The sequence below is a fragment of the Amblyomma maculatum genome, chromosome 9 (genome assembly GCF_055883805.1).
Source record: "Amblyomma maculatum isolate TAMU_Amacu chromosome 9, ASM5588380v1, whole genome shotgun sequence".
In the NCBI taxonomy this organism is placed as follows: domain Eukaryota; kingdom Metazoa; phylum Arthropoda; class Arachnida; order Ixodida; family Ixodidae; genus Amblyomma; species Amblyomma maculatum.
Window position 1 is genome coordinate 18,912,154 of NC_139352.1, and position 25,078 is coordinate 18,937,231.

At 44.5% G+C, this 25,078-nt stretch overlaps 1 protein-coding gene across 1 annotated transcript in view; it reads left to right on the forward strand.

Moving 5' to 3' along the window:
- Positions 1 to 915: 915 nt before the first annotated feature.
- LOC146178499 (immunomodulatory peroxidase-like) overlaps positions 916 to 25,078 on the forward strand; it is a 77,723-nt gene continuing 53,560 nt past the window's right edge. Inside the window, exons 1-3 of the mRNA XM_084579987.1 lie at positions 916 to 1,225; positions 2,097 to 2,180; positions 2,698 to 2,812. Coding sequence (XP_084436113.1) covers positions 916 to 1,225; positions 2,097 to 2,180; positions 2,698 to 2,812 — 509 coding nt within the window. The remainder of the gene's footprint in view (positions 1,226 to 2,096; positions 2,181 to 2,697; positions 2,813 to 25,078) is intronic.

Consider the following 25,078-nt stretch of genomic DNA (forward strand, 5'->3'; position numbering starts at 1 on the left):
ATCGGCTTCTCTATTCAGCGCATTAGACCACTACGCCATAGCTGCTGCCGACCATCACGCAAGACTGTTTTTTCTGTATTGCCTCCTTTGACAGAAATGCAGCACAGCCAGCAAAGAAGCCAGGGACGTGTCGAACACCTGTTTTCACATAATTTTAATGCCATTGTCTCCGGTTGTGCACTTCATGTTATTCATCAAATTCATATATGAGTAATGAATCCAGAACACATTGCTGTCACATAGTCCTGTGAAAAGGTTGGATATTGTGCCTAAGTCTGCTTAGAACGGAAATCGTGAAATCCGCTTTACAGGACTGTTTTTGTTAACTGCATCGTCATTGCCATCTCTAGCATCATCACTATCATCATCAATATCACTAAATGCACACTCATTGTCATTGCTACTATCCCCATTATCATTGTCACTAACTGCAGCCTCATTGCTCTCGCTACTCATCATTGCCACTACTCTTAAACTACGAAGGGCAAACCCCATATCCGAATTCAGAATCCACTATCACAAACTACAGCATTGCTTTAACCGCTGCTATCATCATTACGCTTCACAAGCTTGACAAGGAGAATTACGATCGGTTTCTCATGAACCCAGCGTGGACTATTGTTTTGCGCGCTCGTCTGCGAATGGGAGGTAAAGTGGTTAGATTCCCGCTCGAGACTACAGATTTCTGTAGCTAAAACTACGAAAGCAGAAGCGCATTACCCGGTGCCCAACCAGAGCCACAACTGCGCATGCGCCATTACCACTGCAACCGGTTTCGTCGAGCCGCGCTGGTCTCGTCGCGGCGCCCGCTATGCTCATCACCGTCTTCATCGAGATCATAACGCGTAATCTTCGTCATCGTGATGATCACGTGTTGCTTAAGCTCGGCGCGCGCGCTCGCTAGATAGATGCGAAATGGATGAAGAGGAGGACGGCGAGCGCGCGTACTGTGAATGGCATCAGCGGAAGCTACTGGAAGAAGCGTCGACGGATCAAGAAGTCATCGCATGGCGCGAGGCCACCCGACAACGTGCGAATGAAGCAATTAACACCAGGCGAGAGTGGGAGTCGTCTGAAAAGCTAATGGAACGTCTCACTAAGCGGCGCCGCCAAATTTCGGACCGGCAGACGCCGAGCCGCTGCCGAGCCGCTGCCGAACTACAAGGAGAAGAAGACCGTCCAACGGTGCAACCAGATCAAATCGAACTTCAACGAGTGTATGAAGGTGAAGTTCGGCTTCAATTTGGCCTCGGATCCTCACGCCCAGACTGTCCAGTAGGGAACCGCCATTGATCGTCTGTACCAAAGAGAGACCATCACGTCTAGATAGTGTGTAAAATTGCGTCTAGGTAGCGTCCAAAATTGAGTGTGGCAGACTACTTTACAGACCACCGATCGGTCTTTGTGTGTATAAAGCTTAACAGTAAATAAACGTGTGCTTTACACACATCGAAAACCGCGACTGTCTGTCAGTCGCTTAACCAGTGCAGCGTAACATCGGATAACCAAGCTCAGCCAAGTCAAATTTTAGCTTTCGCTACGTATAACCTGGCCAAGCTGTGGCAAGCCATTTTTATCACTATCTGCAGCGTCATTACCATCGCTGCTATAAGCATTATCATTATCACTATCTTCAGTTTCATTTTCACTGGTACTATCAACATTACGCCAGACACATGGAATTGCGGTCTATTTATTACGAGCCTGGCGCGGAGTATTGCAAATGGTTTCAAGAGACTGGATTACCTGAGGGGGCCCTTACCATGTACGCATTTGGAAGAGGCGGAAATGACTCTTGCGCACCCTTCGTACTCAGGCCAACAATTGTCGCCTGCCTGAGCGTGCCCCCTAATTGACACGACAGATTAAATAACACCGCGTTACACTTGACACGAATCAATGGAACAAAATTTGTAACACCATCAACGGTATCGCTAAAAAAAAAGAAAAAAAAAACTTGGCACTTACTCAGAGAACTCCTCGGGCCTTACCCAACCCCTATTCCCACTCTCGGGAAGCAATTTTCGCTACTAGACGCGGATGCCTTAACAACTCAACTCCGCGATATATCCATACATTCCTCCTCTCCTACCTAGGGTTTACGCTGGTGCTCGATGAGCCGTTTACCCTCTGGGATCTGGACTGGGCGCTAGAACTGCTAAAGTGGAAGTCTGTACCAGGTGAGGGCCAGATTACGTACTCACTCATTTGGAACCTCTCCGACAGGGACAAAAACATTTTCTGAGCATTATAAACTTACTGGTTCGCTCTATTCCTCTTGTTTATTGAGCAAATTATCTCCCATTTCTTACTGTTGCGCGACCATGCAGCTATTCTAGCGCACAGGCATACAAGTACGTCTAATAAATGCTTTGTCAGAGTTCGTTGTCTCCTGAAAGCGTATTAGAAGGAAGTTGTAACGTCGTCTCGCATGCCTAGGTACGTTTCTTGTACCTTCGTTAATGACTGCGACATTGCAACTAGCGTGGAAAAACACAAAGACAGCGACAGAAGGTACCGACGGGACTGCACGCTAGTCCGTTGGTAGCTAGCCCAACTGTCTTCCATGATCATACTCCTTGTACCTTCATTCCGCATGCTTAAGATACGTTTCTCTTTAGAAAATTTAACCAATATGAAATGAAATAATTTATACAGTGGCCTAATTCATATCTTGACGCTGGTTTCTCTGTGCAGGATGGCTTGGAGTTATCGCTCAGGACAAGGTGTCCTTAAAAAGGGGCGAAAGAAGTGCCTCTAAGACCTGGCGCAAAGTACAACAGAAAAGAGAAGCCAGAATTGTACGAATAAAGTGACTGGTATATTAAAACTATAACCGCACAACGCACAGATCTTTGTTTTTGACCCTGCGTTTGGTGCCTCTGGGAGGACTATTGCTACCTTTTCCTTTCTTAATCACTGAAACTTTGCACCCGACTGCTTTTTTCATTAAGGTCAGTGTTTCTCAAATGAGAGTCTGCGAAGGGGTCCGCGAAACCCATACCCACAAAAATAACCATCGCGCGTTAGCTTGGGATATCGCTAAGAATAGTTTTGTAGGGTTAAAAGCAGAGAGTTTAAAAGCCGACTTCACCTTCTCAAAGCGAAAGAAACGCGAGATGACTGCGGAAACTGAGAGCGCGCACGAAAGAGAAGGAAAGACGAAGAGTGCCCCAGATGGTCGAAATTTCCGGAGTCCTCCACTACGGCGTCTCTCATAGCCGGAGTTGCTTTGGGACGTTAAACCCCACAAACCAAACCAAACCAAACCAAATCGAAGAGTGTACGGGGTTTGTTGATGCCGGCATCGGCGAAGCTCGAACACTGGCTGCATTGATGGGCGGGGTGAAGTGAAAAGCGTATCGGGTGTCCTGCGAGTGTGAAGAGTCAAATTCCTTCTAGTGGCATGGGAACGAATACCGGCACCGACGCATCGCCTGTTCCCCACGGCCGGCTTTTCAAGTGAGCGGTTTGTTAATGCCAGTTTAACCATGCCTCAATCTCGATCCCGCAACCTTTGCCCGAAACTGCAGTAGCAGTCCGCACTAAAGTCCCTCAATAGTCCGCACAAGATTGCACCCTACCCTTCCCCCTATCTCATCGGTTCCCTTTTCCCCCGACCCTTTCCACGGATCCAAAGAGGTCTCCGACGCATCCATGGCCAAGAACCGCTTATTTGGATCATTCAAAAAGCATCGAAACTGTTAAAATCTGCCACCTTGGAGTGAGGTGAAAACGGCATTGTGAGAGGCACTCTATAGCACAAGCTTGAACAATTCCAGAGATGATTCAAACAATGTGAGGTGAACGAGTGGATAAGGGCAGTTCCCAGTGAGGACTGCTCTGTAGGGGTTGAGTGCCCCTAGAAGAAAATGTAAATAAAGCAACGTCAAGAAAGTGTTCCGTTCTCCCATCCCTCTCACCTTTGCATATAAGAGAGCACCGCTGAGGACGAGATACTGTAACATCAAGTGAAAAAAAAAAAAAAAAGAAAACAAGGAAAGAGACAGGAGTCCAAATAAGTGTCTGATTAACTTGTCTAGTCGTCGTCTTTTCTTTTCTTTTTTTTTTTTTTTTTTGAAGTGTTCTGCAGCAATTATGCTGCACATATGACAGACTCGTCCGCACCTTTACCCCACACATCAAATGCTCGATGCAGTCTAAAATGGAACGCCAATCACCTGACATTTACACATATAGCCTATTAGCAAAAATTCAAAAAATAATCTTTCATGCAACTATCTCCGACGTACTTCTGAAATTTTCACGCAGACACGAGTGCTTATCACCGTTTCTTTCAGAACTGCTACATGGCTCCTTCCATGGGGTCTGCGGATCGTAACGTGATCTCGGAGCAGTAATATGCGATGAAAAATGCCAAGTCTGCTTACTTTTTGGTTTTATATCCCTCTCTACGTGACCAAGAGGGGCTCAGAGTGGAAGAGGGGTGGAAACATCCAACATCGCAATTGCTGAGTGTGGCACGAGCAACGTTCACCTAGTACAGCTGTCAGAATGGAAGCTTCAGCAAGTACACGCATTACGGGCTCACAGGCTGTTAGTATGATTTGAACACTACAGTTTTTATGCATTCGTTAAACTATAGCCGTGAGGCATATTGTCGTTAGGAGCTGAGTCGGCAGCTTCGCGCACGTTCGGGCGCAGTCCAAGGTTGCAGAGGATCGGCTTGATCAAGACTACGGTACGTATCAGTTTTACAGGGATGTAGTCGAGGGAGACGACAACGAGGATAGAATGAGACCTGTTTAGTGATGTAAAAAATTATGTTCCCTCGTTCTAAGCACAAATGTAAGGTAGCGGTAACACATGGAACAAATTTGTTTGACGGCAATCATCGAAACATATTGCTACATGTACCACCGCCAACGCATTCAAAAACGTACTAAGGGGGGGGGGGGGGCAGGGTTTTTTAAACTCAATTTATATGTGGCTCCTCGCTGCGGATTGTCGATCGCGTAATTACTCTTTGCTGCTCGCTTAATCAGTAAACCCTTAATTTGTGTCTCTATTATCCTCCACATACTCGTTAGCATAGAGTCGCACACTACCACGTTATGTGAAAGACCACATAGATATGAAACGCCGCTTTAGCCAAGCCGTAAAGACGTGCCGGCATTCGCTTATTGTTAGCGATTCTTAAAGGAAATTTAATGACCTTGGATATGATATTCATCTCACCGTTTCACCAAAGGGGGCTGTCCGAGTTGACAGCTGTCATATCCTTAAATAGTAATCTCTTGCGATGTGCATTGCATGTGCTTGCCTCAAACTTGAATCCGCCCAGAACTGTTCCATAAGTCACTGCTATCACAGCCCCTTGTTGTATGTACGGTGAGCTAAGCGTTCTCAAACCTTTATCGAGTGCAACCACAAAGGAACAAAATCACCGATTTTGCCATTATTTTCCTGAAGCGGGACCTCGGAACGCAAGCCTCGAGCTGGAAGAGATGTAAAATGAGACTTGCGAGAGCGCATACTTCACATGTGGAGTAGTTAGATAAATCCGCCACTTTTTTTGTGTGTGTGTTAACAGCTGCGGGTTTTTAATCCCTCCGAAAAATGAAGCGACGTTTCAAAGCGAGCGCTTCGTTATGTAGGTGGTAATACGCACTTTTAAATAAACATTACAAATCATCCGATGATTAACACCCAGGAAATTTGGAAGTACGAAATCTTAGGTAAGAGAATGCTTATTTAGACTGAGCAACCAAATTGAAATGTGCTTCTTTAAGCACTCTACATATTTACAAAATTCTCCAGAGTGGAGAGTTGAAGTATGTATGTATGTATGTATGTATGTATGTATGTATGTATGTATGTATGTATGTATGTATGTATGTATGTATGTATGTATGTATGTATGTATGTATGTATGTATGTATGTATGTATGTATGTATGTATGCATGCATGCATGCATGCATGCATGCATGTATGTATGTATGTATGTATGTATGTATGTATGTATGTATGTATGTATGTATGTATGTATGTATGTATGTATGTATGTATGTATGTATGTATGTATGTATGTATGTATGTATGTATGTATGTATGTATGTATGTATGTATGTATGTATGTATGTATGTATGTATAACTTTATTAAGGAGCCGGCAAACGACGGGTTAAAGCGTCGTGACGTTGGCCAAGCGTCGACCCGGGGTTATGCCCTACTCTCCACTACCTCATTTGGCCCGTTTGTGGTGGGTTGTGAGGCTTGTGCTTTTCGAGCGCACCCCGGGCCTGCTGGACGGCCCATAGTTGAATGTCCTTGTCTGTATTTTGCCCAGCACTTTGAAGTTCCGGCGAGTATGTCCTGGATGCAGCTTCGGTCAGGAACATGGCACAGTCCCACATGATGTGCCATTGGTCCGCCAGACCCACTTGACATACACTGCACATATCACTGGTGTAGATGTCTAGGTGGAGGACGTGTAGCACTGCCGGGGCTAGGAGTGACCCGGTTTGCATTTGCCTTAGGATGACCGCCTCCTCCCGAATAAGTGCCGGGTGAGGCGGTAGCATTGTCCGTCGAGCTAGGCGGTAAAATTTAGTCACTTCCTCGTAACTGGTCATTCGGTCATTTGTTTCGAACCCCCACTCGGAACTGTCCTTTTCGGGGGCGCGGAAGGTAAGCGCTCACACCACCGAATGGGCCGTCTCGTTGTGATTCGGTGAGGATGCACAATCTCCCGCGTGCGCCGGGAACCACTGAAAAACAAGTAAAAGCGAGTGAACCTGGTACAATAGCGCATCCGCTTTTGAGCAGGTTGCTCTCTTGTACAAGCTAGATTGGTGCAGCGATACGCTGATCATACTGGAAAATGCTTTCCTTGCTCACAAAGGCAAGGTACAGAGGCGAAGCGAGAGTGACTGTGTCATTCCAGCAAGTGGTGTGGTCGCATGCTCCGGTCTGCTTCGCGCGTTGATCTTTCCGCGATCTCAGCCTTTGGTTGTGTCGCCATCTCTGGATGCTTTTTGTAACAATACGTGAATACCAAATTCGTTTCAATTAAGAAAACTTTTTTTTTTCATTTTCTAACGTTTACGCACATAATTTCGCGGACCGAGGAATGCGAGAGGATTAGCAGCGATAACATGGATAAACAGTAGCTCTTGAAAATTAGCAAGGTTTAACGGTATATATCACGCAATTCGTAGATCATCTGTCGTCTCTCCCCAGACAACACACCAACTCCCAGGGACGTCCCGTTTAAATCCCTACCTCCCACATCCTAACAGGGTAATCCGCAGGACGTCCCTGCGAATTCCCTTCTGAGCTATGTTTGGACCTCCAAAGAAGGATCTCCGTGGGACGTCTCATTTACTTATCCTTTTCTAAGACCATGCTAATACATCCCAGGGCAGTTGTAAGGGATGATGCACCCTGTCGCACGAAAGCGAGTGAACAAGAACCACACAAATTCGCTTGAAATGTCGAAAAAAAAGGGCATCATCACTATAACTAGAACCTGGCGCCGTCCCTGCTACGATACTCAACAGTTGCCAATTAAATTTCAGTTGCGCTTTTCCAAGAGTATGTTGGGTGGTTGCCACTGATTGTACATTGTGGTTTTTCAGAGCATATCAACAGCGAATGTAAGCTCATAACTACATTAGCTGATACATGGGAATTGGTTCCTTTGGAAAATATATAAAAGGCGGTGACGAAATATGTTGCATTACATGCAGCCTACCATGATATCAGAAGTAACGTTCAAAACGAATCGTGTTCGCAAAAAGAGCATATACCAATTGCAACAGTTAGACGTGGCGCCCGACTATCACGGGGTACAACTTCGTGGCGCCCAACTTCTCCAAAGAACACAAACCAGCTCTAACTAATGCCTTTATGTTTATTGTCGGCAAAGAAATTAAGTGGCTCCATTAACAGAATGTGGCATGGGACCTTGGTTAACTGTACTGCTAACAAAATATATAACTATCCAAGGGATTATTTTATATAGCTTTGCACATATGCAGTATATTGCTTGCACATATCAGGACACCCTTGTTGTGGAGTATATATAGAAGTGCTTGAGAAGTATGGCAATCTCAAAATTGTGACTCCTCTGTTATTTGAAAAATGTGACTATGCCAAATCATTCCTGCCCTAACTGTCCCAATACAAATTAAAGATGGCAACTTGAGTCTGCTCATAACAGCAACATGAGCTGACATTCATATAATTGCATGCTTCTTACGAGGCCTCTGTAGAACAGGGCCTAGAATAACAAGCAGAGGAAAATCTCCTGAACAATGTCCCAATAATCTCTTAAAGTACCCCAAACATGTCCCACCTCGGTATTGCTTGGGACGTTCTGAGGAAGTCACGTCTTGTTTCATTTGGGATGTTTTCGAGATTATTGTGGGACTTTCCGGACTTCCCTAGAAGATCCGAATCTTCCATAATCGGAATCCCTGGGAAGTCCCTGGAACGTACGCGTGCTGTCTGGGTACATTTATATTACATGAATAAACTGTTCAAATAAGAGTAGCGCCAAAATAATCTTTTTTCTTCCGTAACTGTTCAGTTACTTTGGCGGGGATGTAATTTGCGTCTGCAATGAATTACATTTCGATGGAGTAATTGTAGTTCTAATCGGTTACTTATTTTTTGTAATGTGTAGACGTCTGCCGTCCGTTCAGTGCGTGGCCACGTCAACTGCCCGCTACCAATGCCATGCTCGTGATTTTTTTTGGTCACAACCCCGGCGACGATACCGGATATTATGGTGAAAGGGGCATTTAACTCTGTCGAGGTAAAGCAGCTGACATCTCAGCGAACATAAATGTGTCTCATTGCCCTGCCTGTTGGAATTCCGCGATATAGAATGATGACAGCGATGTTGCTAAAATTCCCACTGATCCTACAGTTTAATAAATATACATTGTACTGATTTTAATCAAGGAAGTTTGATAATTTTTGACAACAGTTTGACCTGGCTGCAGTGGCTGCTTTTCGATGGAGGTGAAAAGCAGGGCATCCGTGTGCTGTCCGATGTCTGTGCACATTAAAGAAAACCCAGGTGGTCGAAGTTTCCGGCACACTTCCCGACGGCGTCTGTCACAGCGTTAGTCACTATGGGACTTTAAATCCTCTAAAACAAAATATAACCAGTACTGTCAAGAATATGCCGAATATATACATTTTCGCAAAGATTCGCTGCAAATAATTTGCACGGGAAGCCTATGAACAGATTGGGTAGCACCGATAAAGACCTAGATAATTACCGGCCAATATCGGTGCTGGCACTTTTCTAAAAAATAACAGAACGCCTACTATACGCGAAGAATCAGTTTTTTCCCAGCCAAAAACATTATTGATAACCAACAATATGACTTTCAGAAAGGGAAATGCACTGAGCCAGCCCTCCTGCAGGTGGAAGATATTCTCGAAAACAGTGAAGACCGCCTTTTACACTTGGCATATTTCTTCACTTCAGGAATGTTTTTTTTTTACTGCATAAAGCACAGCATATCTGTGCTTTATGCATAAAGCACGGGCCTGCTACTGGCTCTGTAGCTGAGCCACCTGTGTGGCTGTAGGCAGAACGAAACAAAAATGCATGGGCCTGCTAGTGCCTCTGTAGCTGAGCCACCTATTGTGGCTTTAGGAAGAAGGAAAAAAAATTCACGGGCCTGCTACTGGCTCTGTAGCTGAGCCACATGTTGTGGCATACGACGGTGGCGCTGCATGCAGTCGGGACGGGGTCGCTTCACCGCCGCCGACGTTGCTCCTCCCCGGCAATGCTGCGGGCGGTCGTAGGTCGTTGCCGGTTTCGTGCGTGTTTTATTTTGCGTGTCGCGACGGGAGTGCTTGAAACTATGCTTCCGGTGCTTATATTTCTCAAGCTTATTACCGCCGACAACAAGGCGAATATTGAATACATAGTTCTTTCCGCAAGCAGCCCAGCAGAAAAAAAATCATGTTCGACCAACTGCATCGCGTCGTCTGCGGCAAACAGATGTGCTTTGTAAAATTAAAGCCATACCTGACGACATGATCGGTAAGCACATCAGCTTTCAAGAAAGCTGTCCGCGCGTGTATATGGCGACGAAAACAGGGAGGCTGTAGAACTCGGAGGGGAGTGGGGAAGAAAACTGTCATAGTAGAAAGGAAACAAATTGAGAGGTCAGGGATGCACATATATGTGGACCTTTAGAAAACTGCCGCAAAGGTGAACAAAAGGTACACAGATAAGAATTAGAAAAAAAGGAAAGAAATAAGCAAGAAAGAAGGAGGGCGAAAGAAGCGTAATTCAGAAAAGTGGAAATTAAAGAACTAACGCAGAGCTACAAGCACATATACTCAATTAAAAAAAACGCTGCAGTCAGTTGGGAGCAAGTGAGGTTTCCAAATTATAGTTATGGGGGCTTTGGTGGCAGAGGGGGTCAATTTTCAAATAGCAAAACAACGCATAAGAACTTCCTTTCCTTCGTTTAAAGCTTGGAGGATATATGTTTGGCAAAGCGATCTTTGTAATTCTGACTGGGCCAATTAGGGCTCCTCTGTCTTCCAGTGCTGCAAACAGCTTGTGAGATGAAGCATATAGTTGATTGTTCGGGATAGGGGTGCGGAAAGGGAAATTGAAAAGAGGGGGTTAGTGCCTCTCACCCCTGCGCACTATAATAGATAATTGTGCTCCTACTGTCGCCCCCTCCAGTTTGGTGACGCAAGGAGGGTAGCAGCACAATTACGTATTGTTGTGCGCATGATCGTGATTGGAATGGAGTCGTCGTCCACCAGCGAAGAGGTGGCGGGTGCAATGACGGCCTACAACAGATAAAATTGGTTCGGAGGAAATGAAAGCTGCAGTATCTGTCACACATGTTTCTGTGGGCACCTGAACCGCACAGTAAGGGAAGGGAGGAAGGTGTGAGTTAAATTGGAAAGAGAGAAAGAGGAGCTGTAGTGGAGGGCTACGGTGTAATTTTGACCACCTGGTGATCTTTAACGTGCGCTGACATAGCACAGCACACGAATGCTTCTTCGTTTCGTCAGATAATTCGCTGCATGCACAGGCCTGCTACTGGGCTGAGTGACAAGGTGGCTCAGCCCAGTATCAGGCCCGTGCATGTTCTTTTCCTTCTTCCTTCAGTCCCAACAAACACTGACGTCGCACAGCACATGGACGCCTCTCCGTTGCGCCGACCGCGAAACGCAGGTGCCGGCCGTCCGGTTCGAACCCGGGTACCCCGGCACAGTCGTCGGGCCACGGCGCCACCACGAGGGTGCTTTCGTATTTTTAATAATAATAATAATTGTTTCATAGGAAAGGAAAGGCGCAATATCTGTCAAACTTGTTCTGTGGACACCTGATCCGCGCTGTAAGAGAAGAGAGGAAAGTGGAAGTGAAAGCGGAAAGAGAGAAAGGGGTGCCGGTAGTAGTGGGGGCTCCACAGCAATTTCGTTTTCGGGGAAAGCACGGCGCACTATCTTAATTTTCAGTGGCTACAGTTACTTGTCAGAGGCGCATTATGTCACCGGTTCGCAACCCTATCGGAAAGAATACCTCGAATATGATTAGAAGATTGAAGTGAAGTGAGAAGCCAAATTTCAAGATACTCTCATAACAGTGCAGGATTTACAGTTGCATCCTAATTGTGATACACAATCCCGCGCATACTTTCTCCATAACTGACGCCCTGAATTTAGGTAAAGGCAACGGCGACAGGATTTCGGCCGGGCAAAGTTGTGCTAATGTGTGTGGGTGGTTGTTCCTGGCCCTACGGGGCTGAGACGGTAGGCCAATGCCACTTGCGGCGGGGGCTACCCAGCCACCGAAATTTTTTCTGTTGTAGGCCGTCCTTGCACCCGCCACCGATAAAGTGGTGAACGACGGCTGTTGGGGCGCGTCCTTCTCTCCCTCTTCTTTTTCTTCTCTTGAGTACGCACCAGACAGCGGTGGTGCCTCAGCTACAGAGCGGGGGGAGATACTCCTCTGATGGGGCTGGGACAGGGAGGTCACCGCCGCTTGCGGTGGGGGCTAGCCCGCCAGAGAAATTTTATCTATTGTAGGCCGTCATTTCACCCGCCACCGTTTCGGTGGTGGATGACGGCTGTTGTTGCGGCGCGCGTCTTTCTCTCCCTCTTCCTTTTCTTTCTTCTCTATTTTCTCTTCTGTCTGCACGAGGCAGTGGAGGTGGCTCAGCTACAGAGCCAGTAGCAGGCCCGTGCATTTTCTTTTCCTTCTTCCTACAGCCACAACAACAATTTCGCCCGAACAAACTGTATACGCTTCCCGTGAAATGTATTCGGCAAGTGGCAGAGAAGCTGGACTTTTCCTAGGCTGGTAACAATGACGCCGGTGATGACGAGAGGATGGAGCCCCGTTTTCGAAATAAAACCAGCAGTGTCTAAGGCACCACTTATCAAAGAACAATTCAGCAAAGAGCTTTCTACCAGACGTCATTCACTCTACTCTTAGACTTTGCGGACTTGATATTCATATAATAAAACACGTTTGACAGGTAGCGGCTCTGCCTCGCACTAGATTTATCGTTTTCAGAGGCACATCGCACTCACATCTGGCAGCGGGGATCGACCATGAAACTATCGTATGCATTGAGCTCCTTTTAAGGCTACACACGTTTCCGCTGCTATCTAGATTCATGCGTCAAGTGATATGACCCCAGCACGTGCACTTGCATTTTCACTCGAGTCTTTGAGAAACCTGACTCCGGAATCTAAATACAGCCCGAATCGCATAATCTAGATATCATCACGAACGCCGAGATTTTGAATTAAGTCTCAGGGAAAAATATTCTGTCGGCAAGTTCATAAATGTAAGCAATAAATCCGTACTTTCCTCCTGAACGAATGTCAACGAAGTCATCAAAAATGATACAAACTTATTTCACTGAAAGCGAAATAATTTTCTTATGAATGCGCTTTAAATAATCCGGCGAGTATTGGTAGGGGTGTAGCAGCACAGAGAAAAATGCCTCACTCAGGTAGTCTAGACGCGAGAGTGCGCATTGCGCGCTTACTGACAGTCACCCTAAAAGAAACAAGTTCCATTTCGTCAGCTTGCGATGGAACAAGGCAGCAGAAAACATGAAACATGATTTTATCAATACCTCTCACATGAAGCGACGGTGAAAAGTTATGTTATCAGACTGCTTAGACATATTTTTCTGGTTCGTTGATAGCATCGGGCATCATCTAGAAAAGTATTATCTTGGTTCGTTTAATCATAAACTTCAAGATTCAGGCACATTTATCGCCAGCAGAGGCTTGTGCTTTTAATACGTTTTCGATGCTTAATTGTAATTGTGCCTGAGAACACAATACATCCTTGGTTCTTAACGCGAACGTATCAGAAGCATAGTCTAACCAGTAGCATAACACTCATTGTATAACAATGAAAATTGTGTCATCATCATCATCATCCTGACTATACCCACTGCAGGGCGAAGGCCTCTCCCATATTTCTCCAATTAATCCGGTTATGTGCTAGCTGCATCCACTTGATCCCTGCGAACTTCTTAACCCTATCCGCCCACCTAACTTTCTGCCGCCCCCTGCTACGCTTTCCTTCCCACGGAATCCAGTTTGTTACCCTAAGCGATCATCGGTTCCATTCTAAAACAGCGCAAAAGAACAGGGACGAGAGAACGAAACGTACAACACGAGCGCTCGTGTTGTACGTTTCGTTCTCTCGTCCCTGTTCTTTTGCGCTGTTTTAGAATGTATACATACCAACTCGCCCAGGCTTCTATTTTGGCAGATCATCGGTTATCCTCTCTTCGCACTACATGTCCTGCCCATGCCCATTTCTTGATTTCTACTAGACTGTCAGTAGCCTGAGTTATTTCTCTGACACAATGTGCACGTTTCTTATCTCTTCATGTTACCCCTACCATTTTTCGTTCCATAGCCCTCTGCGTTGTCCTCAACTTAGGTAGAACCCTCTTGGTTAGCCTCCACGTTTCAGCCCCATAGGTGAGTACCGGTAAGATTCAACTGTTGTATACTTTCATCTTGAGCGACACCGGTAAGCTACTAGTCATAATCTGTGAGTGCTTGCCAAATGCGCTCCATTCCAGTCTTTATCTTCTGGTTATTTCCTTTTCATGGTCCGGATCTGCAGTTACTACCTGTCCTAAGTAGACATATTCGCCTACTACTTCCAGTGCTTCGCTACCTAACGTAAACTGCTGTTCCTTCCCGAGACTGTTGAACATTACCTTAGTCTTCTGCATACTGATTGTCAAGCCTACCTTTCTACTTTTCCTGTCTAGGTCATCAATCATTATTTTCAGTTCATCCCCCGAGTTGCTTAGCAAAGCAATGTCATCAGAAAATCGTAGACTACTGAGGTATTCTCCATCTACCCTTATCCCTAACTGCTCCCATTCCAAGTCTCTGAATACTTCCTCTAAGCAAGCTGTGAATAGTACTGGGGAAATCGTGTCTCTTTGCCTAACACCTTTCCTATGAGAATTTTGTTACTTTCTCTATGCAGAACTATGGTTGCTGTGCAGCCAATATATATATTCTCCAGCACTTTCACGTACGGCTCTTCTACCCCCTGATTTCGCAATGCCTGCATCACCGCCGAGGTTTCTACTGAGTCAAATGCTTTTCCTTATCACTGAATGCTATGTACAGAGTCTCGTTATATTATGAGCCTTTTTCTATCACCAGGTGGATGGTATGGATATGATCGATTGTAGTGTACCGTTTCCGAAAAGCTGCTTGACCTTTGCTTGATTGCAGTCTAAGCTTGTCCTGATTCTATTAGCGATTACCTTAGTAAATACCTTATACGTAACAGACAGTAAGCTGATTGGTCGGTATTTTTTAAGGTCCTTAGCGTCCCCTTTTTTATGAATGAGGTTAATATTTGCATTCTTCCATGGTTCCAGTAGAAGTAGGAGCTGTAGAAGTAGGCGGTAGGATAGTTAGAGAGGATACCGGTAAGCTGTCTAAGGAGACGAAATATTTGATTAAGAAAAGCCAGAGTATGAAAGCTTCCAATCCAATAGACCAAATAGATTTGGCCGAGATATCAAAGCTAATCAATAAGCGCAAGGTGGCCGATATAAGGAGATATAACATGGAGACAATTGAGCATGCTGTAAAGAACGGGGGAAGCCTTAAAGCGGTAAAGAGGAAATCGGGCATAGGCAAAAGCCAGATGTACGCGCTAAGGGACATGGCGGGCAACGTCATCACGAATATGGACAAGATAGTCAAAGTAGCCGAGAAGTTTTATACAGATCTCTACAGTAGCCAAAGCAGTCAGGACCGTAATGAGATTGGCGGTAGGGAAAAACAGTCAGACGTTCCACAAGTGACGAAGGGCGAGGTCAAGAAAGCATAGCAACTATGGAAAGGGGGAAATCAGCTGGAGAGGATCAGATAACTACAGATTTGTTGAAGGACGAGGGGGATATTGTGCTAGAAAAACTGGCCACCCTGTATACGCAGTGCCTGGTGTCATCGACAGTACCGGAACCATGGAAGATTGTCCCATGTTATAATCTGCACGTGTCAAGATCATTATTTTTTGTTTTTTTTTTCGCTTTAATATCATGCCTTTGGCAATTACCTCGTTGTAAAACGATTTCTTTACAACGTAAAAAAACACATCTGGCTTTCGATTTAGGTCATGGACAATCTCAGGTGTACCCAGGCCGGTGGTAATTATGAACGTATACACCGGAAATCTGTATGCGAACCGGATTCTAAACGTGCCCTCACTGCTAAGGGAGATGATGGCCATGTTTTCACATCGAAAATATATTTGCGAACGAGATTCTAAACATACATACTGTGCTAAAGGTTATCGATGGTATACGTTTTCCCTTTGGAAGATAGGTCGATTTGCGCTTTATTTTATTGTGTTTTTTTTTATTGCACCATGTATTGTTCTTTCTTTTTCTCTCTTCCTTTTATGACACTATAAATCATATGAACCTCTTTCCCAACCCTTGCACGAGTTCTGGGGTTCTGCCTGTATAATCAGCACAATGTACTTATTGCTAAATAAAGATTGATTGATAATCTTTAAAAGCGCAACATCACTTCTTTCTATGGAAAGGTGTTGGTTCTCAGCCGTCGCATCCCGGTTAGTACTTCAGCCTCAATTTAGAATTGTGGACTTGAAAGCACCATAATCTTTTGTCTTTCCGGTTGCCGTGTTGAAGACGAAAATAGCGCCTCGGCAGGCGCTACACAATTAACAAAAGCACAAAAAATAGTTCATCAGTCTCTCATCTCTTGTTTTTCTTGTATAAGGACGCTTATACTCTTCGTATATAAGTACCACAACGTCTCACTGAATTCCCAACACGAAATTGAAACACTACATCATTGCGAGTCTGTGTTGCCTTGGGCTTTTTATTTACGTATTTTGAAGACATTTAACTTTTAGACAAACTTTAAGTTCACCTTGAATGTTACCCTTCTGCATTTTTCACGCTGTGAACTCTATAATCACATTTATCGGACTATGTATTTCATCATTTCATTGTATACCATTACTACGCGATGCATCTTATGACACATTTAATGGCCGCATTTTATCTGCCCCTTCATTTCTTTTGAATCTCATCACGATTATTTTCTCATCTTTTCCTGCCCAATATCCTCTTCCTGCACAAAGTAGCATGTCAGTGAAATTTAAACGCCAGATAAAATTTCTGTTCTTCATTAAAGAGCCTCTCTCTCACTCTCTCTCTCTCTCTCTTTCTCTCTCACTACATCATCCCAGTGCTCAAGCGTCAGGAAATTAATGATCGTTTCGCCTTCGAAATATTATATTGGAGTCACATCGCCTCTCGTATGCAGGTTCCCAACAAGCGTGTGTGCTTTGTGCGACTGAATTGACTTCACTGCATCTAATGGACTCTATTGTACACCGTGTCATGACCAAAAATCCTCTAAATAAAGCCTTTGGGCAGTTATCTGCACCAGTTTGTATCGTCCTTTGGTCCTTGCATTTTTTCTGAATATTTCCTTACTTCTTTGCGGAATATTTTTCTTTTTATTTAGGGGTATTTCGACGGCCCTTTAGACGAGTTACATGAGGGGTGGATGGGCTACATGGATGATGGGGGAGATCATTTAATGGGGTGGATGGGTTACATGGATGATGGGGGAGATCATTTAATTAGGTTCTTGATGAATGACATAAAAGTATCATGGCCAAGATGGACAAAAGCTTCAGTGGGCAGGTCGTTTCAGTCTCTTGCAGTCTGGCTGAATGAAAACGGCATTTATGTGCCTTGGGGCACACAGTGTTTCCTCTGCAAAAAAGAGGAGAACGTAGAATACGTCTTTATTCACTGCAATAATCCTGTGGTCTTCTGGGATGTGCTGCAACGCACACTGAAGAAACATCTCCCGCTCAAACCACACGGAATTAGGCATTTACCCTTGATAGTCGTAGAAGTACCATACGGCACAATTCTGCTTGGGTTGTAAGCAGTGTGGCCCAGGGTAATGGCTTTCCGGCGCTGCGACCGTGGGACCCGATCTGTGTATATTATGCGAAGCATATTAACGTAGGTTTCGGGCCTTCGCGCGACGCCCGGCGGTGGCCACCATTGGCCCTGAAGTGGGGTCACGTGACATGACGTCACGTGATGACGTCACCGGCTGCAGATGGGGCCTCATATCGCGCCGTCGGTCGCCTCCCGGCGGCGGCCACCATTGACCTTGAAGTGAGATCACATGATGTGACGTCACGTGATGACGTCACACCGGCTGCAAATGGGGCCTCATATCGCGCCGTCGGACGTCGCCCGGCGGAGGCCTCCACGCTTCGGTTCGCGCCGTCGCGCGCGACGCGGCGGCGGCGCCACCATCGCTGCATCACGTGATATGTGACGTCACGCCAGGGATGAAGCGGCGCGCGCCCGCCGTCGCGTCAGTCTCTGTGCCCGCAACCGCACCAGCGTCTTTGCGCCGGGCGTGTATGCGGTCAAGATGCCTACTACGATTAACCTAAAACCACGTGTCCGTTACTCAGCCCCATTCACACTGAGGCAGCTGCTTAACATGCTTCGCATCCACTGGGCTTAACCTTGAGAAGCCTCAAATTTTCTGTGAATAGCGTTACGAAAATTCACGAAGTTCCGATCGACAGAGATTGCAGCGAAGAAACAGTGGTCCTGTTTGGAAAACTGAAGCAAATACAAAAGCTACATTAAACACTGCCAGTTAGGAGTGCTATGTATGTATGTATGTATGTATGTATGTATGTATGTATGTATGTATGTATGTATGTATGTATGTATGTATGTATGTATGTATGTATGTATGTATGTATGTATGTATGTATGTATGTATGTATGTATGTATGTATGTATGTATGTATGTATGTATGTATGTATGTATGTATGTATGTATGTATGTATGTATGTATGTATGTATGTATGTATGTATGTATGTATGTATGTATGTATGTATGTATGTATGTATGTATGTATGTATGTATGTACGTACGTACGTATGTATGTATGTATGTATGTATGTATGTATGTATGTATGTATGTATGTATGTATGTGTGTGTGTGTGTGTGTATGTATGTATGTATGTATGTATGTATGCATGTGCGCGCGCGCGTGCGTGTGTGTGTGTGTGCGTGCGTATGTATGACTTTAAAAGGAGCCGGCAAACAACGGGTTAAAGCGTCGTGACGCTGGGCAAGCGTCGACGCGGGGTTATGCCCTACTCTGCACTACCTCATTTGGCCCGTTTGTGGTGGGTTGTGGGGCTTGTGCTTTTCGAGCGCACCCCGGGCTTTATATTACATTGGACTTTATTATGTTATATTTTATTGTATATTTCACTGTATAATATTGTCACGACTGAAGTCACAGGGACCCGTGAAGGTACACGTAGCCGAGGACCCGAGAATAAGGTCGGCTTGTAGTTCCGATCACTTCCGATCACAGAGTCCAGCACCAGCGCGCCGCTCGTGCCAACCACCGCTTCGTCGTCGTCGGCACCAAACACGGCTGTCGCGCGGCGCTAGGCACGAGGCAATATTGTACTGTAGTGTTTTATTCAAGTTCTATATAACCTCCTTGGTTTTGTTATACTAGTTTGCCCTACAGCCTTAAAGGCAATAAAGAAAAAAATGTCCGGCTTGGAGTACGGGTTTGCACGCTCAGCTTGGGATTGGAAGGATAGTGGTTTTATTCCAAATGGAGACAGAGTTTTATTTTAAGTGTCAGTTTATGCGGACATTTGCTGCAAACCTTTCTACCTACACTACCAGTAAGCCATGAAGACTTTTGCCTTAACGAAAGGCAGACGAAGTGAGCACGACTGCGAATGCAGTCGCACTAGACACTTCAGCGAATGCATCTAGATCAGCTGCATCCAGGACTATATATAGCAGCCGTATACGACGTTCATTGCACCCTGTGATATTTGTCGTTCACCCCATTCGGTACCGCTCACGTTTACGACCCGTTGAACGGAGCACGAAAGATGAAGTCACTGCCGCTTTTGTTTGGGAGCATCGCACTCCGAACGAAGCTAAAAGCAAAAACACGAAGATATATGGCTTGAATGAGTATTCCGATTTCCGGCAAAATGCGATGACAAGTGCAGGCATAACACCAAGCTTTCGTTTTCTTTACCATTTACTTCGTTCCGAATGCCAAACGTCATCCACGTGTGAAGCATACTACACCTTAAATGTGCTTATCTTAAAGAGTGCAACAAATTCATCAGTTAAATAGCTGTACGTTTTTACCAAATGTATTCTTTCTTTTTCCCACAGACCTACGCACACGGACGCCTGCACATGTGTAGCGAAATGCCTTCTACAAATCCTGCTCGGCTGTGTTGAGCTGTAGCCGACGAAGCCCGAGAGCTGCTGACAGTCTTTATTCGGCTTAAGCCTAACTGTGCCGCACGAGCCGCGCCGAAGCTTCCGCGAGCGCACAGCAACGCTCCCCAGGCTGACAGGTAAGCAGTCTCTTGGGCGGAATGACGCAACGTCCACACTTTGTGTGCTGGTGGGAGGCGTCAGCGCAAGCTGTGTGTGTGAATCTCTTGGAGAAAATGAAATCTTCGGGAGCCATATGTTCGTGCCATCACCTTCATGTGTGTCTTCATGTAGAGATTCAATTCAATTTTATTCAACATCATGAAGATGATGGGTGCGTCGACGAAAAGCCAGAAAAAGGCTTGACAGAGGTCGATGCACCCTACAAAGAGTTGACAGCAGTATGCACAAACAAGCATTAGTTACATAATGAAGTGACAATCTCTACAATACAATAATAGCAGCTAGGTATATATGAATAGGTTATAAAGCAGAACTTGAGACACTCAAACTACCAATAATACACAAAAAAAAATAAAGCAGAAATCACCGTGATGCAACATTGTTGATAGTGTTCTGTATACATTAGTTTACTTGTATATTGTTCAGCAAATAAGGAAGAGATAGTGCAATATTTGGCGACCATAATTGGTTCTAACTTTTGGCCCAGTCTATGCGAAACAAGCGCGAGAGGAATAATTTTGGTCTTTTGCTTTTAAAAGAGACAGCTGTGTCATGAATGAGCTTTGTTTTAAAATATTAGTAGTGTACCTCCTAAAATGTAGGATGTTATACAGCTGGTGAATGGGAATGATGCCAAGTGTCCCAAAAATTGGTGTAATGTGATCAAATCGCGAAGAATTGGTAATACTACGAACAATTTTCTTCAGAATGAGATGCAGCCGTTTAATATTGGTGAATGACGTAGTACCCCACACCAAAAAACAATAATTAAGAACTGAAGAAAACAGTGCATTGTACAACAACATCTGTTCAATACGCTGCGGCAATAAAAATCGCATTCTGGATACAACACCAGCAACCTTCGACAATTTGTCCCCAACCATTTCGGCGTGCTCATCCCATGACATGTTTTCATGAAAAATCACACGTAAGCTTTTGACCGAATGAACTATTTGAATTCGGCGATGAACCAGTGTTCAGGCGGAGTGGTAGACATGGCGGACAAGAAATCAGTTTATTGCGAGGCCTGAAGAGTACAGCCTTGGTTTTTTTCGGTGTTTATACTTAGCGAATTGCATTCAGACTATTCATAAAGAAGGTGCAGACAAGGTATGGCTTGCTGTTCAAGGTCGTGTATGTGTGCGACTTTAAAGAATAAAGTTACGTCATCAGCGTTAATTACAAAGCTTGGAATCTTACTTATGCATACGATGTCATTGACATAAAGCAGGAAAAGCAACGGTCCTAAAACGCTACCCTGCGGAACGCCAGAAGAGAGGCGTTTGCAATTTGAGAATTCATTGTTTATGGTCACTTGCTGCGCACGGGAACTAAGGTATAGGAGATAATCATTTCAAGAAATTTCCCCCGAAAACCATAATGTTCAAGTTTGGCTAACATTGTCTTGTGATTGATTCTATCAAAAGCTTTTGAAAAGTCAACTAAAAAACGAGTGTATGAAGTTGCTGTTCAAATGACTCTAAAATTAGTTCTTTTTGGGTTAGAAGTGCGGTCTCTGTCGAAACGTTTTTTCCTAAAGCCATGTTGACGAGGCGTTAGTATATTATATTTATCACAAGATACACTCATGCCTCATAGAAGTCTTGGTTCTCTCGCTTCTCTTCCGCAGGCTTGAGAAAAGGGACAAGATGGGTCCGATTTCGCCGCACAGTGCCGTCTCCGATGTCAGCCATACACGATCTAGGCTTGCCCGAAGGTGCCTCCATGATCCCTTTTCGCTTTAAGTCCGTCACCCATACTTCATCCCCTTTCAGAAGGTTGGGAAGTTGCCGCACGTCATGTCGTGTATCGTAGTTTCTTCGCTGCTGTTCGCGCTATTGGGTTTCAAAATTCCTGAGTTTAGTGACCTCTGGCAAATGGGGAACAAGCTTTCCGAGAATAAGAGGAAGCTTTGTCCGTAACCGTCTCCCCATCAATAGTTCAGAGAGGCTGCAGCCATTTTTCGATCGAGTCACCCTGGACGATAGGATGGGTCAGGTACGGGTCTTGACTCTTGTTCATTGAAGTTTTGATGATTTTCACAGCAGCTTCGGCGAGTCCGTTGCTCTGAGAGTAGTGTGGACTTGATGTGATGTGTTTGAATCCGTATTCTTGAGCAAATTTGGTGAAGTCAGAGGACGATAACTGCGAACCATTGTCGGAGATCACCACTTCAGGAATGCCGTGTCGGGCGAAAATTCATTCGCCATTCTTACATAAAATGAAAACCTACGGCATCCGCGGAAAAGCACTGGACTTAATGGAATCATACCTCTCCCATAGAACACAGTATGAAGACTAAAAGTTATTTGTCTTTAGTACAGAATATCTGCAAAGGAGTTCCTCAGGGAAGCATATTGGGTCCCCTTTTATGTTTAATTTACCTAAACCATATTGTGCATTCTGAACATATAGTACATTTGTATCCTACGCCGATAATATTTCCGTATTCATTTCCGAAAAATCAGACGATGATTTTGAAGAAAAAGCAAGTAGAACAATTGATGCATTAAATACATGGGAAAAAGCAAATTTTCTGAAGATTAATCCTAAAAAGACTAAAATAGTGTTGTACTTGCCGAAACGGAAGGTATTGTTTAGGCCACTCACTGTATGTTTAAGCCGTGATCCTGTGGAGATAGTGGATTCTATCAAAATTCTTGGTGTCATGTTTTCAAAGCACTTGACTTGGAATGCTCATATCGAATATATCAGACCTAAAATATCCTCAGCTGTCGGAGTTATATCGCGCCTACGCACCATTCTTCCCGTCAAAATAGGCTGTTGGTGCATAATTCTTTAGTCCTATTTCGCTTACAATAATGTATTATCGCTTGGGGTACCACTGCTATCACGAACATGACCAAGTTGCATCTTCTGCAAAAAAGAGCTGTGAGATGCGTTGCTGGTGTTCATTACTGTTTCCCTACGAGTAACCTCTTTTTAAAATACGAAATCCTGCCAGTCTTCGCTTTACGCGAATACAGACCTTTAATGAGATTCAGAAGTGCTTCGCGAAGCAATGAAATTTATGTTGGTAATATGGCAGAACTTGCAAAAAACACCCAAAATCCACAAAGCAGAAATAAAGAAATGTGTAATTCCTACACCTAGAGCATATTACTTAGAACAATCTATCTCTTATATGCTGCCAGTACTATTAAATAAATTAAACAAATATATGTGTGACCCTTTCAAGCATTGAAATACTGGTAATTTTTTTCTGAACAAGTGTGTGTGAGGCCGCTGCATGTATGTTTGGGTTGGTACTTTTTGCTTCTTTTTTCAAGGTATGTTATCTTCTTTTGTGCTATAATGTATAGCGCAGAATTTATTGCCGCTTGTCTGATGCAATGCCAATGTGAAAAAAAAAAAAAAAAACGAACAGGACATCTGTCAAGCTTCCGAGCTTTTTGTCCTGTTTCCTTCTCTAATATAGAGAAAATAAAAGGCTGAATAATTTATTGAAATAAATTTTGTCCACGGTACATCCGGACTCGGTAGTTTATCAGATTTAATAAAACTGATCCAGCACGTGAGGCACTACGGACATGCGTGCATTTCCTCTGGGTTGTTCACAGCTTCATCTAACACGTGTTTCTAAAAAACAAAAATATATGGTACAGGAGGGAGAGAGAGATAGTGCTGCGCAACTTATTTTTAGCAAAATTTGATTCAATGCTACAAGGCTTTCTAAAAACACACGTGTTGCAAGTGTTTTTAGATATGTTGACGATTTTTTAGTAATACTGAACTTAACCGGAAGGGACCAGCTTACCCTTGTAACAGACCAGATTTTAAAAGTTTTTAGAACCTATTCTAATAACTGGGGTTTTACAAATGAGATTCCTTCTGACAAGAGCATTAGGTTCCTTGATTCAGAAGTGAATTTTTCACCTAATTCAACACGTGTGCTGGAAATATGTGCACAGATCTAAAAAATCAATTCTAAGTTAGTGAAGCGCAGCATTGCTAACTTGTGTTTTTCAAATGCCTTAAAGAAGAGTTGTCCTCATGTGGTACATCAACGTCTGGCAGAACGGGTTGAACGGCTAAAATGTTTTGGGTTTCCACCCTCGGTTTTGCTGGCGGTGAGAGAATCATGGGGGAAACTTAGAAGTTATCCCTTACCTCTACAGGGCTTCACACGGTCCGAAAAAAGTGGCTCAGAAGTTCGGTTTCACTACAGTATTTCCTGCTCCCTGCAAACTGTCTGGTTTGTGCCCCCAAATCTCTGGAGACCAGCGCAAGACTGGTGTTTGTAAAACAAAACGCCAGACTATGTTTTCTACATGCGCAGTCGGTGTGGCTTATTCTATCCGATTGCCATACTGGCAACTTTACATGGGCCAAACCGGAGCATGCATGAATGAGCGCCTGAGGCAACACCGCAGAACTTTGGGCACTGGTATAGACAGCAATTTCGTCTCACTTATCAAGGACTGCAAATGTTCTCTTTTTTCACACCGCTAGAATTATCGGTCAGGGGAAACCTAAACGTGAGCGTGGGCTACTAAAAGCATTCCTTATCACAAATAGTAAGCAGGAACGTATCAGTGATCCATCTGAGATCCCTGATACGTAAGTTTTTATCATCATAAATGCCATTTCATCCTGTGGTGCACGAAGTGCGTTATCTGTAGGGTGTGTGCGCAGGGAATTATTTTAAAATGAGCATTTCTTCATTGGAATAAATCAGATGTAAGTCCAGCGTTGTGGTGTGGGCCTTCTTTGCTCTTGTCCTGCGTCTGGTTTCGCTGGTTTTTTTTCTATGCAATATGAACCAACTATCCCAGTAGTTTACACTCCTGAGGGAGAGAAAGACACAATAAGGAGGCAGCGATGGTAATAGAGGGAAAAAGGCACGCTCGGCCGCAGCCAGGGTGCGCAGCCATGAGCCTTTCGCTGTACCGGATGTTTTTCGTCGCTGAACCCGTTAGGCCCCAGAGAAATTTATTACTTGTTATCTGTGCACGGTAGACTTCAACCATTGGCCTCTCCTACAAGCACGTTATTAGAGAAAAAAAAACGGCAGACAATTGCCGCTTAAATCAGCACGCTGAGTTTTTGTCAAAATA